The sequence below is a fragment of the Stigmatopora nigra genome, chromosome 4 (assembly GCF_051989575.1).
Source record: "Stigmatopora nigra isolate UIUO_SnigA chromosome 4, RoL_Snig_1.1, whole genome shotgun sequence".
NCBI lineage: Eukaryota > Metazoa > Chordata > Actinopteri > Syngnathiformes > Syngnathidae > Stigmatopora > Stigmatopora nigra.
Genome location: NC_135511.1, coordinates 9,293,599 through 9,310,797, shown reverse-complemented (window position 1 = coordinate 9,310,797; position 17,199 = coordinate 9,293,599). Strand labels below are relative to the sequence as shown.

The following is a 17,199-nucleotide window of genomic DNA, read 5'->3' as shown; positions in this document are numbered from 1 at the left end:
GAGCGTCACGATCTGTGAACATCAATTTCCCCTGGGCCTAAGATATATAACTTGTAGAAATGGGTATCATAAGTAAACTAAATAAAAGTGTTGAAAATTAAAGACAGATTTGACTGCCATCGGTCTTTTATTTTCTTCACCGCCGTGTTGAATTGGGATGTAATACCAATGTAAACCACAGGAGAGCATCGTTGGCCTTTCAAAATGCAGTCTCATTAATAGTAATCTGTATGAAGTCGTTAGAGATGGAAGAACACACACTTTTAAGCTTAGATTGCATTTACATTGGCTCCTTTTTTAACAATCGCTTAAAGTTAAGTTGGAGTGCTATTTTTCACCACTTCAACACTGTTTCTCTCTCTCACCCCTCTCTTTCTATCTCGCTCTCTCTCACTCATCATCTAAATCGGAAGTGGACACGCGACCACTTATTTCCGGACTCTGGAGGCATGAAGCGCGCGCACTCTCTTTAAACTTGACGTTTTTTTTTCTTTGGTAGTAGAGGCGGTGCCTCGGTGACAGCTAGGGCGGGCAAAGCGAATCCAAGCGTCGCCCAAACGCACCGAAGACAACCGAGCGGTGGTAACGGAGAAGCCTCCACTCTCTTTCCCGGACTTTGCAAAACCCCCATTCCCGGATCACATGGCTTCTGTTACCAGTGCAGAGAGACGCGCGTTTGCGTTAAAAATCAACAGGTAAAGCAAATCTACAAGGCTTTTATTTCTTTTATTTCAGCAACTGTCATAACAACTTGTAATGGAGAAGAGGAAGCCACATGTTCAGAGAGCACCAGATTGTTTTTTTCCCCAATCGGATCTGCACGTTACTTTCTTTACACACTGAAGTTGGCATTGATGAATAGTTGCACGTATTAAAAGTAAAATGTCAATTTTAAATTGCATGCATCACTTTTATATCATATCCATGCCGTATATGATGAGTACGCATGTTCTCATCATAGTTCCTGCAGGTGTAGAGGAAGTCAATAGATGGAAGTCTATTGTGTCCATTGCTAACTCATTAAAACAAACAAGAGAGCTTCCTGTAAAAATATGTCAATGCATGTGAAGCGTTCCCCATTTGGTAAAGACGCGATGGTTTCTAGTGTTCCCCAATGATCTCAATGATATCAATGATAAGATCAAAATTCCAATCCAGTGGTTCTTAACCTGGGTTCGATTGAACCCTAGGGGTTCGGTGGAGCCTCTCCTGCAGAGGTCAACACACATCGATTCACCATGTCTATTCACGACAACATGCCCTGCTTGACTATCACTGGTTGCAGATGATCAAGTGACATTGGCCATTCAGTGCTGTGAGGAATTTATGCATTTTTAATTTGAAAAAATAAATCACATTTTATTTTACACAGGTAGGGTTCTGTGAATGCGCATATGAAGCTGGTGGGGTTCGGTAAACTCCAACAAGGTTAAGAACCACTGTTCCAATCCAATTGTGTGCCTAATATGGTCAACAGAAACAAAACATTTTTTTTTGTATTTATTGTGAGTAAAAGTCAATGGAAAAGATATGCATCCATCCTTGCATCCATTTCCTTCACAGTGTTTTGGAGGACAACATGTGCAGTGCCTAATTTGCATGTGATCCAGTGTTTAAAGATGCTGTTTAGTCAAACTAACTTTATTGTTTCCTATCATCACGTTAATTTATATTGTGAATGAGCAGTGTTGACACATGAACTTATTGTTTGGTAATTGAAGGTAATGGAAGTGCAATCATTTTGAGGTCTCATAGTGACTGAATGTGTTTCAATGCCATTAAAAGGCATAAACATCCAGTCCGTTTGGACTGGCAGTGATTATTTGTCCATCACTGTCCCTTCAATGATAGTCAATGAGCTAACCCCCCCTGTTTTGCCACTTGCATCGAGCTTTCGATTGTTATAATAGAATGTACAAGTCTTTGATGACGTCACCAAGAGCGATAGCTGGTCTTTATTTGCTTTTCACATTTTACTATTGAGAGTGCTCACGGACACCATTTATACAGACATTCAGTTATTATGAGAGTGTAAATAAAGACTTGTGAATGACATCGACTAAGCTGACACATCTATTGGCATGAATCAATCCAAATTTTTTTACACACCTGAAACATCCTTAGTATTCTCATTTAGTTTGGAAGGATGTCCTGTTCATAGTGGACATACAGATGCCCTGGTTTCACTTCTTTTTCTATCAGGAAATGTGGGTTTTCTTCAGAAGCAGAAAGAAAGGCAGAAAGAAGAAGTGTTCAGTGCAATACAACACATTAAATGTTTGCAAGTAAAAAGAAGTACTACTATAAAACGACCGGTAACAAGTGTTAGGATATCTAGGGCTCTGTTGTTCAATACTTTTATGAATTAGGGGCAGGGGGCTGAGTTACTTTGGGGGTTTCTCTGGTTAAAATCCAATAAAAGACACTCACAAATATTAGAATTAAATTCACTTGACACTAAAGTAAGATTTGTTTTGTTCACATGGGCTTTGTTTGTGCGTGCCAGCTACTGACAGGAAACTGGGCCGTGATGCTGTTGATAGCAGTCAAGCCCATTAAAGTCTGGAGACATATGATAGGATGAGACACACAGCAGGGGCATCCTGCTGCCGCAATCCTCTTGAAATGTACGCCACACGACCCTCTGTTATTTTTTGACTTCCTCTTTGGATCAGATGATGTGGATCTTTTTTCGGGGAGGGGGGAGCTGTTTGCTTCAGACACCCACCTCAGAGTTGACAATACAATACAAATCAAACCATATTTTAACCATGCATGTTTAGGGGCAGATTCTTTTAGAATGTTTAATTCTCTTGACTATCGGGTAACAAGGGACATTGTTCTTTGTTCTTTGGTATAGTGGTTTGTGTGTCTGATTCACTGATCAGTCCTTTTTGGGTCAATATTCTCGTGTGTTCCATTTAAAAGATTGTGAATGTTTGTTTATCTAAATTTGCCCTAATTTTACTGACTATGAGTTCAATGTGTATCCAGACATACGCAGAAAGTTAAGATTCCAGCTCATCCATGACTTTAATGAGGATGATCTCTAGAAAAAATAGATAATTGGATTGAATGAGAGCCATTCTGTGGAGGACAGTAGTCTGGCTGATAGTTCACTTACCTCGCAGTCAACAATGGTTTAGGTTCTGAACCACATAATCTTCTTGTGTCATTCTTTTCTACACTAATAATCAAATTAAATCAACTGATTGAATAATGGGATGTAACTTTGTGTTTTTTTTATGCTGTACCTCTTCATAGTTGAAGAAGAAGACCCATGGTAGTTACTGGTTAACACATCTCTCTTTCTCTCTTCCTCACAGTGAAAGCTGTTTTGGGTTCAAATTTCAGCTTGCATGTTTTCCTGGGGTTTGGTAATTGGACTTCTTCCTCACTAACCTTTCACAATTCTTTTTAGAGTCGATGTTCAAATCTCAGCCCTTGACCTTCTGGTGTAGACTATCCCAGTGCTCGCATGAGTTTTATCTTGGAACTATGGCTTCCTCCCCCAAAAAACCCACAGGCTGTTAAGTTGTCCATAATTGTGACTGGGATTTGTCAATGATTGTCTTATACTGTGTGTTGTGTGAATCATTGGCTTATAGCTAGGACATGTGTCTATGCTTTCCAAGCCAACTCTAGACACCCTCGTAAACCTGATAAGGATATGTGGTAAACAAATATTTTCAATGGTTGCTATTTTGTTTTCGGTCATATTTCACTACGCTATGTTTAATTAGTAGCAACAAATCTTTTATTCTCCTATTCAAATACCAGTGTGGATTCCACACAAAGTTGAGCCACATTAATGGACCATCAGAAATTCCCCAAGCATTACTATTCTGCTTCATGTAATATTTCTGGAATCTCAACAGGGTTTAAGAACATTCAGAAAGAGAGAGAGTGTTAACCATTTGACATCCTTAAATCAATTAAATGTTTATTTTCTCTGAAAAATTAAATATCAATCCTTCATGCAGCGTTCTTCATAAAAATAGCACATTCCCCAAATTTGCACTCATTCTGTGTAGTTAACACTTTAGATTAGATTAAACTCAAGCCTAAACCTCTAAATAATTGACAGCGATTTTTAATTTATTTAAAATATTAATTTTAATGGTCCATTGGAATGAATAGACTACAACATTTCAAATATTTGTCTTAAATTTGTACCCCATTCAGATTATATAGCACTTTTCATCAGGGAAAAAAATCATATCTCTCAAATTTCATCTATCAAATATCATGCATGTACAGTTCTATATCTAAATTACTACATGTAGCAAACTGCACAGCCTGCTCTGAAGGATTAAATTCCTTCCCATTCTGCCATGACCTTAGCCCAGCTGATTTAGGCAAATGGATTGACACATATGAATTATAAATACTTATAATCAAGAGCAGAGTTTGCCATTCATCCACCCAATCAGAATGTAGCTGTAAAAGCAAGTGTAAGGGGAGGGAAATGCCTGGCTTGTCACTTATTCAGGAAAGCTTGCGCAACTATCACAGTATTGCTGACAAAAACACACCATATGCATACACAGCAAGTGTAGGCTTGCAGCAGGGGACAGCGTGACGCACAATATGGGATGGTACTGGGGAAAGAAGCTATTTAGGTGTAGTTTATGGAAACACAAGTAAATATTGGAATAAATAAAACCAGTCCCTTGCACAGATATGACTTGTACACTGTTTTAGAGATGAAAACATGCAATTATAAACATTTAAAAAGGTTAGAATTCATATTTCCTGGCCCAGCCCTCTCGACATGTCTTCCCTCCTTTGTAATACAGCACTTTTAGATATCAACAATAATTTTAGGGAACAGTTTTACATGTCAACATTATACTGCATTTTAGCAGACTGGCTTTGGGATGTGGATGTTGTCTGATGATGTCCTCTGGAGACAGGCATCAATATTTGTGACTATTTCCTCACTTAAACATTACTTTCAGTCTTTCTTTGTTTTTTTCCCACTCCTCTTCTTTCTGAAGTTAGCATGTTAAAAACATTTGGTACACGTCTCGCACAATTGCAGCTTATGTTGTCGACATGCCACTGGTTGGCTGCAATCTACATTTATTTTAGGACAACGTCATCAGGCTGAAAGGGAGAGTTGTCTGGGAAATAACTTGGTGGTCATTTTAACGGCCCTAACCCTCATGTTCCAGACCGGGCTGACACAGCAGAATGCGGATGCAACACATAACTCTTTCTATTGTAACTGTTTTTGTGCTGTCACACAGTTGATGTTCTTCTATAGTTATAGCTCAAATATTATAAAGTTTGCCACATGTCTTTCCAACATTTTCATAAACATACCACTAATTAGCAGAAAATTTGTTTAATAAAAGATTGCCAAAAATAACTGCTTTTGAGAGGGGTTTCCAGCCAAATGATGGCAGCGTTCAACAAAGACAATAATCACGGGCTGTTCGTGTGCTATGATGAAATAATGCCTGTGTGCTGCTGGCAAGGCCTGATTACTGTTTTACTTGCCTGCTCTTTTTATAGCCATGAGCTTTGTGTTTTCAATGGTAGCAACCAGGCGACCACAATGGGAGTGTTTGTGAATATGCTTGTGCACTTGCAAATGGTAGTTTTTAGCTTTTAGTTTTAAAGTTACCCTGTGACATGGATCATATGTGAGGTCTTTTTCTTCTTGCTTATTATTGTGGAATGTAGAGTATGTTGATGGGATATTTGTAGTATTCTTTGTGGGTTAATGTTTAGGGCTTCTCGTCTTCAAAGTGGAGTGTTAAAACATTTCATGAGTTATTATTTGGCGTGCACACCAGTTTGAGTGCAGTCGCCCGGCAATACACCCTCAGGGAAAGAAATATGTTTTTTTCCCTTTGTGTTGGCTCAGTAGCTGCATTGAAATGAAACTAGAATGTTTGAAGTATTGAAATCCAAAGATTGGCCACTTATTGTGAACCTCTTGTAAATTGAGTCTTTTATTTACTGGTTAAGAAACAAATAAGGCAATTATTATACATAATTGGACAGCATTTTTTCGTTAAGTCTTCGCAATGCCACTCTCTGTTGCAGTGTCATATGGATTTTCAGCCACAGCCTGATCCTCCTCTGTATTTATTCTATGAATTGCCAACCTTCCAAGGCCTCCACAGAATTGTCTAGAAGGAAACAATAGTGTGAATGGAATCTCCATGAATGAGCAATTCAAAGTAAAGTGACAATGGTGGCCTTAAGAGTTGAATGTCTAATGAGTTGCATGATGTGTCTGCATCGCAAAATATGCAAAAAGTATGATGTAAACAATGTCAGATTTGTGTTTGAACACAATTAAACTGTTTGCACACTGTCATCACTGGTATGCAAACTTTAAACCATTGCCTCCCTGCTTTAATTTCAGGAATTCATCTGCTGAGATTAGACGAAACTTCAGCGGCAACTACGGCTATTATCACAAACGGACAAATTCCAATGCCTCGACCATGACTTACCTCACCGTGGTGAGTTTTGCTTGCTATTTGCTGAATTTGACATGTTATTTAGAATCACATGGCACACATTTTTTTTTAAATAAATAAGAACAGTATGCAATTATTCACCATTCTTTTAAACGTATATCCAATTGAATATCCTATGTTACTTTTTATGCCTTCTACACATTCTTTATTTGGTATAGTTTTAATTAATCTGGAATATACCAAACACAGAAACAGTAAACACCCATTTTTTTCATGCATTTATCTCATATATTTTTACTATATGTGATGTTAAAAATGATCACCTGTGTATCCTTTAGTGTAGCTTTTTAGTAGTACGTCTATTCGCTTATGAGCTCCTATCCTCTGTAAAGTCGGTGACGGGATGATACACTGTAATCCATCAGAGGGATTTGTTCCCGCTCTTACTCTTGTGAATCCGGTCTTCACACTTTTATTTTCTATTCCTGCCCTTCCTCCACACATTCAACGACCTACATCTTGCTCATGCAACTGGGTTCTCCAAAGCTCCAAGTGTTTTACTCCTGACAGTCTCTATCACTAACTGACACTGCTTCCAGCCTTTGATTCCACCCATGCAACCCCCTAGTGAACATATTTGAACAAGTCCTCTAAAAGGCTTTAAGGAGGATGACTTGCACCATTCATGTATTTCCCAATTTGTGGCAGCGTGCTACACAGTTAATCCCTAACCTGCTTGGGAAATGGGTCACAAATACAGCTGGATGGGGGTTTTCCTACCTTGCAGCTGACATGGTCAAATCTTTATTATAGGCAGATTTGGGAAGTGAGAGAGGCATTTTTAATACTATAATCCCTCGGATGATAGTTTTCCTATTTTTTTTGTGTGTGTTGGTTTTCAGAATTCCCTTTCCCCCCCACAACTCTCACTACAAACAAACACTGTCATCAATTTTATAAATATCCTTGTCCTCCATTCAGTTTTGGGCGAGCTGGAGCCTATAGTGGTGAGAAACAGTTTCCACCTTGGACTGGTCGTCAGTCAATCACATGTAGCCCATTTGGCACATTGACACCTACAATTGAGAAATGATGAATCTTCAAAACTATACATATAATGGAGAGTTGCATCAGTGTTTTTGCACGTGTAGTTTTTATTAACAGACAGATGTGTGTGCCCATGTCACTTCTTGTTATGTGCTGTGGTTGTTCTCAAATCTCAAGTTAGATAGGTTCAAGGCTCAATTTAGAATCTTTAAGCTGTCCAAAAACAAATTATTTGATATTATCCACTGCTCTTTTCGGCTTCTAGGAAAGTGTGGATAAAATTTAAGAGGATCTGCATCATGGCTTAGTTTCAATATAAAGCAGGCAGCGCCGATAGTATAGGTGCACACTGTCACTTCGCATATCCGGCATTCGCCATTTTGCACGCTTCCCCTTTTGGGTCACTTTTCAGTTGTCGGCAGGGTAAGTGCACAGCTTTTTTTTTTCTTTTTCAAATATAAGAACAATCATAGTAAAAAAAAAGTAAGCGACTACTCTAGCTTGTTGATTTAACCTAATGTTATGTATTGTCCTTGCTTTCATTTTTCTTTTTTAAATACTTTTTCAGAACTCTGCTTAACCTTCTTAACCCTTTTTTTTTGCCGTGTTGATATGCAGACATACAAACGTTATGAAAAGACTGTTGCATCCACATAGCAACGTGCACTGATCAAAAGCATGCATACATTTGCATTCATTTGTTCTAGTTTTCTGTCTTGCAACAGAGGGGATCACCACTATGAAGACAGCGTTGACTAGATCAGAACAGTAGTGTGAGGTGGATCATGAAGACTCTGCCCTTGCATTAAAATTTGCTGCTGAAAAACATGCCTTAGGGTTGACTGATGTGCAGAAACATGTCTGCAAATAAACAGAATTCTCTTGGCGCTCAACTTTTGGGTTGAGCAGTGACTCATTATGCTAAGTTTCTGCAGTCATTTCTGCCTCTCTTAACTTAGTTGAGTCATTTTTACTTCATTATTTTAAACTATTTATAATTCTTCTAAGGATGCAACATTATGCTACCTTTCAGATCTGGTTCAATATTTTCAGAAAAATAACCATACAAAGTAATTGTCTCTGGACTAAACCCATGCAAACTCGAACTCCACACAGAAGGAGTGGACATGTGATTTAAATTTAGAAAATCAAAACAGTGAGATTAACATACTAATCAATAACAAACAGATATTTACTTATGTTTGTACTAAGCCTTTCAATGCGGTTCCCCAGCCACAAACATATGACGCGTTGGATCCTTTGGACCTGGAGGAATTCCTGATGTCGCACCTCCGAAGTGGGGACTCTGCTCTGATGCAGGAGCTTGGGGACTTCCCTCATGACGACCTAAAGGTGGACCTAGTAGAGAAGGAGTGCCGCACTGTCCGACACCCCGTTCCTCACGAAGGGTAGGTCACCAAATCATTTGAGTGATCTTTTTGATGGATTAAAAAAGGGGAAAAAAGTTTTTTTTCATGTTTTCCCTGGTCTATGTTATTTATTATTTCATCTTGTTTCTATTTCAGAGTGGAATTGGATCCCCATGTGAGAGATTGCGTCAAGAGTTACACCCAGCCGTGGCTTGTTGTATCTAGAAGGTCAAGCCTCTTAAACAGCCCCATCCCTTTCACTTTCACAAATGTTTAGCTTTTAACATTAAGAAATTGGATGAAGGATTGATTTTGAAATATAATTTTAAGGTTAAGCAGTATATGTAGGCTTCTGTAAGCTATCTCCACACAGACTCTGAACCAGAGAAGAGCGAATGCAGACCCTTTAGTTACTTGAGACAGAAGTACCTCTGTGAACAGGAAATGTGACACATCAAAAAAACTGATAAACACGACACACCTCTAATCTGATGCATTTAATGCAATGAAAGACAGCCATGATCGTAGTGTGCAAGAATAATAAGGGGTTATCTACAATGATTACAAGTGCAGAGGTGTATCTGCAGTAACCATGCTTGTTGTTTTTGGTGTGTGCATCCATCCGTCACTGACTTTGTGTGGGTTTGTGTCTCCTCATAGGTGCCAAGGGGATGGCTGGAGTGCATATTCAGAGCGAGCAGGCCTGCACAAGCTTCTTCAGAAACAGACGTTTCAGTCTGATGTCCAGTCACTCAAAGAGGAAACACCAGTAAGATTTACTTTACTCATTTAGTAAAGCAAACCGTGCCAACATCCTTTTGGACGAACGGGCAAATATTTTTTGCGCTCCATAACTATTCAATGAAATAAATCACTTAAAGAAACTCATTCAGCATTCACACGGTAACTCCGCCAGCCCTTATTAGTTTAAGAATCCATTGACAAATTTATTTTCCTAAGATAACAGCTAAACATCAGATAAGGGAGATTCAGAGAACTTCATATATAACATTTTCTTCTTTAGAAAATAATCTCTGTCATTGAGGCAAGACGTTGACTCACTCATTTCCTTCTATCATTGTGTAATGCTCTAACTTGCCTCATAGCTGTTGTGTCATACTTATTGTGTTAGTCACTTCAAATTCTCCATGCGTCTGCTGGACATAACTGAGACAAAGTCTAAAATAGCATCCAGTTTAGCTATTGTCAAAATTCTTGCTTGTCCACAATAGGGTCTAGGTGGCATGGCCATGTATGGTAAATTGTTTTACTCCCTTTGTTAATGTTGAAGTTGCGAATGTTCTCACCATTTTCTTGTCCTACGTTTTATATTACTCAATTTATTCTCATAAAAATACAAAATCTCCAAAGTTAACCTCTACAAAATCTGTTTATGCTGTAGCTCTTAAGCAATAGACACTTCCCTTTAGTTCAGGCTCTTGTATGTGTATGTTGGGCATGTTTGATTTCTACCATTTGTCATGCTTGTCATATTGACATTCATCTTTATAGCATGACCCTAATACTTTGTAGTCAGGGAACTCCAATATAGCGCCTTAATTTTATTTAGTTGCAAGTTGGTCTGAAGTCAGAGCAGCATGGCAGTCCATACAGATCAAGGCTTGTGAAAGAGCAGTGGGGAGGGTGGAGTGTTTTAAAGTGGACAACACAGAAATGTCTTTCTTCTAGAGTAGTCAAGCTTGGCGATATGGTCTGAAAATGAAAATCACATTTTTTTGTGTGTCGCTAAATGTAGGGCGCAATCAAGTACCATCATTTTTTATTCACATACATTTTAACAGTAGCAGTGCACATACACACGTATTGAAGGTATGTTTTGAACTATGGAAACCAATATACATATCTTTTTAAATTAATATTTATTCATTGTTCTTCCATTCCGTTTATCCTCAAAAGGCGGTGCTGGAGCCTATCCCAAATAACAATGTGCAGTATGCAGGCTGCACCTTGAATTGGTTGCCAGCCAATTGCATTTTACTTTTTAATCAATATTTTCACCTCAAAAACCTGTCTGTTGCGAGCATCACGTTCTTTCTAGCAATCTATACTGAGTTCTACTTTGAATTACTTCCGAGATTCTTCACTAACTCACATTTGGTGCCAAGCTCCCATCCGCTTTTGTCTCAAATTGACCAATTCTTGGCTTGAGGCAAAGCCAACCAATCAGAGTCCTTGTCACGAGCAACCACCTCCTCCTCACAGTTACCCTGCTTAATCACCCAAACCAAAAGACCATTATTGGAGCAGCCAGCTTCCCATGATCTGCTTGCCAGATAGAGTGTGACAGCGACAAGAAGAAAAGTACGATTGTCTTTTGGCTCGTCATGGTCTGGTTTGCTGTTGCAGCCTGCAACTTTCAGTCCATGACAGTGGGATGTGGAATTGATGTGTGATGGTAGTGAAAAAGACAAGTACAGCTGAGGGGGACAATGTCACTCGAGGTTCAGAGATGAGAGCAGCATGGTTTGGCTTGTGGAGATTGAGTCATTCTGTATGATTCAATGGTTTGCATGAGAGCTTTTGAATTTGGGTGCAGTGAAGGGATTCTCCAGTTGCTTAGTTGTAATTGTATTTGGTCAACTGTGCTGCACAAATAAATTTACCTTGTCTTGCCTTCTACAAGAAAATAAACATCGACACCGCACAAAAGAGACTTTATACTTTGTGATTGTATTTATCTCCATTTTGTCTGTTTGATTTTGGTTAACGTCTGTGAGAAACAGTTGTGTTTCTCTTTATCTGGCACACTTTTCTGAACAGCCATTATTTGGTTTAAAGTCACAATCGCAGAATATGTGGCTGTTCTCAAATGTATTTTCATTACATTATGATTTGCACTTATAAATACAGTTAAAGGTTTAATATAATAGCTAATGTAATGGCCTTCCCCTTGAGAGCACATTGTTAAGGAAAATCCTCAGGGATTCTTGACAAGAGTTCTGCATTCCCTTCCAGTTACAACAGTCAAGGTGCTATGAGTAAATATTGCGAACACATGAGCCCTGAAAAGCCCTGCTTTTTAAAAATGCAATTTACTCTCACATCCCTTAACCTCATCTTGTATTTCTATTCAGGTGAAATCCCCAACTTTAGCAAGGCTGAATGATGACTCTGGCCGGACCCTGACTTCCTCAGACTTTAACCTGCGTTGTTTAACCCCGGACCAAAGGGTGGGGGGGCTGCTGGCCTTTAGCAGCCCCGAAGAACTGGACCGCTTCAACCAGGAGAGCCGCCAGGGGAGCAGACACCCTGAGATCTTCGCGCTGTACCCACCCACTGACGAGGTAAGATCATTAGAAAAAACATTTTTCCACAATGCATTTACATAGAAAAAAACTAAACTATGAATAAGGTTACATTTTGACGACATTAACACAGAAATGTAGCAACCCAATCCTGCCTACACTTTCATCTATAGTTTTGAAAAGTAATACTTTGCTTGTGTTCCAGGAAGACGCGGTAGAGATCCGACCAGTTCCCGATTGCCCCAAAGAACACACTGGAGACCGCATCCTGATCCGATGCCAGTCCATCAAGTAGGAAGATTATTTCTCTATGACTTTATAAGCAGAGGGTTGTATTAAATGGAAAATACATCTTTTTTCATGCACATATATTGAGCATTCTTAAATGACGTAGCCAATTGTGGTTTCAGGCAGCATACTGTAAGCACCCCCCCCCCCCCTACACACACACACACACACACACACATTTACAGCACCTTCACACTCCTTCACACCATCACACCATCCACTAACACAAACTTGGCCTCTCGATAATCCACTGCCGTGACAGCTGTGTGAGTTGCATGTATTCCCTGGCTTCATCCCTTCTTTGCACTAAGTACTTCCAGATATAGCAGACTCAAAATAAGAATAACTAGAATAGAAATATGAGATGGAGCTAGTGCCGAATGAAATCTCAATTACTTGTCAGTACCTTTCAGCACTTGAAGCATTTCTGAAAAAAAATCTGTTCTTCTTAGGTTTGAGATTGATATTGAGCCCATATTTACTACCATGGCCTTGTATGACCTGAAAGAGAAGAAAAAGGTAAGATAATCGCAATATTTCAGGCACACAATTACAATGTCAAATATGCAAATTTAAGCAATGTTGTACTATTTCTGTTGTTGAATGCAAGAATAAAAAGCAACTCTGGGGCAAGAAAAGATATGCTTAGTGAAAAAGGGAAGCAATGATTGCAAGAAAACATATTTTACTAATGATTGCATTTACTGTAATTCAATTAAATGGGCAAATTTTAAGGAAAACCTTCATAAGTGCAACAAGTTGTGCAGGGTGCCGTCCAATTGGCTGGCCACCAATTCAGTGTGTCCCTACCTGGTGCCCGTAGTTGGCTGGGATATGCTCCAGCAACCGCACAATCCTTGCGAGAATAAGCAAAACCGCTCATTTCAAGAGCAATAACTTCAGAATTTTCTCTTGATTCTGGCCTTCGGTGAAAAAGACTGCCATATTTTTTTTTGAACTTTAAAGATTAATAGGCTGACTTTCACAAGTGAATTTTTGCCATTAACCATGAGCTCACAACTGCAGAGCTCTTGTTTGACACCTTTGTTCCGCTTAGCAGAAGACTGATAATTACATAGTGACCACACCCCTAGCTCTGCAGCATTTTGGCTTCCTGTAGCATGGCCTGTTATCAACATGAGGTTTTCATTTAAACAAAGAATGACAAATCTACGGCATAGGATTTGACATCTGGCTTTCTTTTTGGGCCAACCAACAAGTCTGCTGCGGTCCAATGTGTGGTCGCTCCTCTTGGAAAGAAGCCCACTGAGGAGCAAGAGCCAGCACATCACAAGAATCACATGACCGGCACATGTGGCTTTGTTCATAGCCCGAGGTCGAGATGAGAATACTGCAGCTGTTTACACTGGAAGCATAAGAACAGAACCAGTTAATGCTTAAATTGAGTGTCCGCTTTTAGGCATTATTGCTTATTGCCATTAATTTCAATGAGTAGTACATTGAAAAATGGATCAGACCTCAATCGGTGTCCATTGCATCAATTAGATAGATAATAAATAGTACGACTTAAATTTGGATTTTGGTTTCGGTGACCATATTTTGTTTTTACGCAATAGGGACATGCTATGTTTTCTTTGGTACTAAACATAGTATTTGATTTTGCTTTATAGATCTTATTTTCGTTCTCACCACTGTCTAATGTATATTTCTGTAATTGCTGTTCTTCATTAACATTTCAACTGTTTCATTATTTAACATCACAAAATAAGCTGTCAAAGGGAATGGCTGAGCTGGCCCATGAGATTGTTGTCTGGCCATTCTGCCTCCACTGTTTTTTTTTACCATTTGTACAAGCAACGTCAGTAAACTTAACTGGGGTACAAGGTGTAGGGATCACTATACAATGCTGTCTGACAATAACCTGGTCTTTTTAATAATGAGTTGAAGTTCAAAAGAATCCATCTTCTTCTTTCAGATATCTGAGAACTTCTACTGTGACTTAAACTCAGAGCAGTTTAAAGGCTTCTTGAGATCGCACACTCCCCATGTAGATCCATCCTCGCTGGCCCGGTCAGCCATCTTCTCTGTCACTTACCCTTCTCCGGACATATATTTAGTTATAAAGGTGAGTGGGAAATCCATTAGGTTATTGGTGCTTGACTACTTCAAAAACACTTTGATTTGTCATTACCAAGCTCATGACCAATATTAAAATGCAACACTGAGTAGGTTTTCATCATGAAAAGTTATGAAAAAAGTATTTAAAAAAAGGTTTTTTTTCTAATAGATACACATTTTAATGTGCTGTTAATTTATTCTAGTTAATCCAAAACAATATGCACATGTTGAATTTTTTTTATTCATTCATCCATTTATGTGGTCCTTAGGGGCTACTTGGTGCCTCTAAGCAACTTCGTGGTGAATTGGTTTTATACTTTATGTTACAGATTGAAAAAGTCCTGCAACAAGGCGAAATTGGCGAATGTGCAGAGCCCTACATGATGATGAGGGATTGTGATTCATCAAAGGTAAAAATCGGAAGTTCTTGAAATGTTTTCACTTTAATGCTGTGGAATTATGCTTCATAAAGGCTTGAGTAATGCAAGATGTACATCTCCCTTACTTTTTCACTTTAAATGAAATCCTCATGACAGGAGTTGTAAACGCACTCCATTGCACAGCTCCTAGTACTAATAGTAAATAATAATACATACTTTGGAGAAATGTCACATTTGACAAATTCCTGCTTGTGGCCTGCCTCCAGAACAAGGACAAGTTGGAGAAACTTAGAGGCCAGACTGAGACCTTCTGCCAGAGGCTAGGTCGCTACCGCATGCCATTCGCTTGGGCCACTGTCAACATTATGGAAGTCATCAGCACCGCCACCATCGATCGAGATCTCGTTGATTCCGACAGTGTAAAAGGTGTATGCTCTTTCCCTTTTCCCATAAAATCACTTTTTCATATGATCTATATATGTTTTTTTTCCCCTACAGGTAAATCAAGCAGTATAGATCGTAAAGTGCAACTGCCTCGGAGGAACTCTGAACGTTTCAGCACCTTTGATGAGCAGCCATGTAACATCTCTGCGTTCAAACCTGCCACCATCACCATCAGCACCATCTTCAAACAGGTTGGCCTCAAAAAGCAACTCTTTTTTACAGAGATCCATCAATATGATGTACATACATTGTCCATCTCCGGAATACATTCCATTACACAACCTTGCCTGGAAACCACTGTATCAAGAGGCTGTAAAAAAAGAAGGTAGTTAACTTTGGAAAGCCGTGTTAAAAATGGATGGGTAACTTTGGAACAAGGTACAAACGTCCCACAACAACCACAACTATAGTCAAACAACAGTTTAGAAACAAAAAAATATTAAAAATAAAAATCTGTACTTCAACGTGACAGTGAATGTTGTTGTCAAGCCAAGTTTGGATGTACTAGTTCTGATTATTCTCTTTTTTTGTGGCAGGAAGGAGATAGATTGAGTGATGAGGACTTGCTCAAATTTTTGTCGGAGATTAAGAAAACATCAACTCCACAAAGAAGAATCAAGACGATACCAGGTATGTTTTGATATTCACAAAATGTTCTATTGAGTTTTACATTTGCAAAACAAACAGTCATATTAATATCCTGGTGCCTTCAGGTTCCATAAAACTGGACATGTCTCCACTGCATGACTTGCCTCAGGCCTGTTTGTCCACTGAGCTCATCCCCCTCATTCCTGTGGCTGAAAGGAACATAAGACATGTCAAGGAAGTGCTGGAGTTCCCTTCCAGCGAGGTTTATGTCCCTTATAACATTTACAGGTGAGCTTCAGTGACAACTGTAAAATTGTTATCTTTGAAGAGTTTGAGTATCTTGAAAGCATTGGTGGAAAACTTGCAAACATTGGTTTTGGAAAGAGGAAAAGAAAAATGCCTGAGGTTCAAACTTACCGACTTGTCCAAACAGCTACATCTTTTGTTTCTCGAAGAACCCGCAGTCAACGAGAACAGTCAGGCTACACTCATTAGTCAAGAGATGACATTGCTTGCTGCATTATGCCTTTGTTTTTTGATTGACACTGTGAGGTTTTCATGATAACTAACCACTGATAGGCTGTCTCGGTGAAAAACTTTCTGTGCTGGCCTACAAGCTCTGACCTACATTTATGAGTTAAATTCTCATATTTGCTACATGCAAAACAACCCCAGTAAACAGATGAGTGGACTTACTGTGTATTCTGCTCTACTGAGACTAATGACGAGATGCTTTTTAATTTTTTTTTTAATTCATGTGACCAATTTGACTTAGTTAAAGAATTTGGTGTGCTAGACTACATAACTGTTTTCCTCTTTCAATTGATTACATTTATTGTAAAGTCACACATGTATCTTCACTGCCATCTGGCGTTTCACATTTGTTTCACAGCCATTTTTGTCTTTGCCTTCTACAGGAATCTGCTCTTCATATATCCCCAGAGGCTGAATTTTGTCAACAGATTGACGTCTGCACGAAACATCACAATAAAAATCCAGTTTATGAGTGGAGAAGACCCCAGCTGCGCTTTACCCGTGAGTAACCCGTCTCTTACATCTAACACAAAACCTGTTTGCCTTGATCGCATTACCTAATGCATCCTCATAGATAATTATAGAAATCATGTACTAATATAGTAACTTATTTTAATTTGGTGTGTTTTCGGCTTTAGATCATTTTCGGCAAATCCAGTGGGCCTGAATTTGTGCAGGAAGTGTACACACCAGTTACCTACCATAATAAGTAAGCACAATTGTCTTCACTATCTGGTAACCTGCTAAATTGCATTTCAACTGT

At 39.0% G+C, this 17,199-nt stretch overlaps 1 protein-coding gene across 1 annotated transcript in view; it reads left to right on the top strand.

The window, feature by feature from the left end:
- The first annotated feature begins 455 nt into the window (after nucleotides 1-455).
- LOC144194990 (dedicator of cytokinesis protein 8-like) overlaps nucleotides 456-17,199 on the top strand; it is a 40,471-nt gene continuing 23,727 nt past the window's right edge. The window contains exons 1-16 of the mRNA XM_077714283.1: nucleotides 456-695; nucleotides 6,383-6,482; nucleotides 8,721-8,896; nucleotides 9,014-9,085; nucleotides 9,518-9,626; nucleotides 11,953-12,162; nucleotides 12,329-12,414; nucleotides 12,864-12,930; nucleotides 14,348-14,497; nucleotides 14,820-14,900; nucleotides 15,137-15,296; nucleotides 15,369-15,505; nucleotides 15,851-15,944; nucleotides 16,028-16,190; nucleotides 16,820-16,937; nucleotides 17,075-17,145. Of these exons, the coding sequence (XP_077570409.1) occupies nucleotides 643-695; nucleotides 6,383-6,482; nucleotides 8,721-8,896; nucleotides 9,014-9,085; nucleotides 9,518-9,626; nucleotides 11,953-12,162; nucleotides 12,329-12,414; nucleotides 12,864-12,930; nucleotides 14,348-14,497; nucleotides 14,820-14,900; nucleotides 15,137-15,296; nucleotides 15,369-15,505; nucleotides 15,851-15,944; nucleotides 16,028-16,190; nucleotides 16,820-16,937; nucleotides 17,075-17,145 (1,847 nt within the window). The 5' untranslated portion in view covers nucleotides 456-642. The remainder of the gene's footprint in view (nucleotides 696-6,382; nucleotides 6,483-8,720; nucleotides 8,897-9,013; nucleotides 9,086-9,517; nucleotides 9,627-11,952; nucleotides 12,163-12,328; nucleotides 12,415-12,863; nucleotides 12,931-14,347; nucleotides 14,498-14,819; nucleotides 14,901-15,136; nucleotides 15,297-15,368; nucleotides 15,506-15,850; nucleotides 15,945-16,027; nucleotides 16,191-16,819; nucleotides 16,938-17,074; nucleotides 17,146-17,199) is intronic.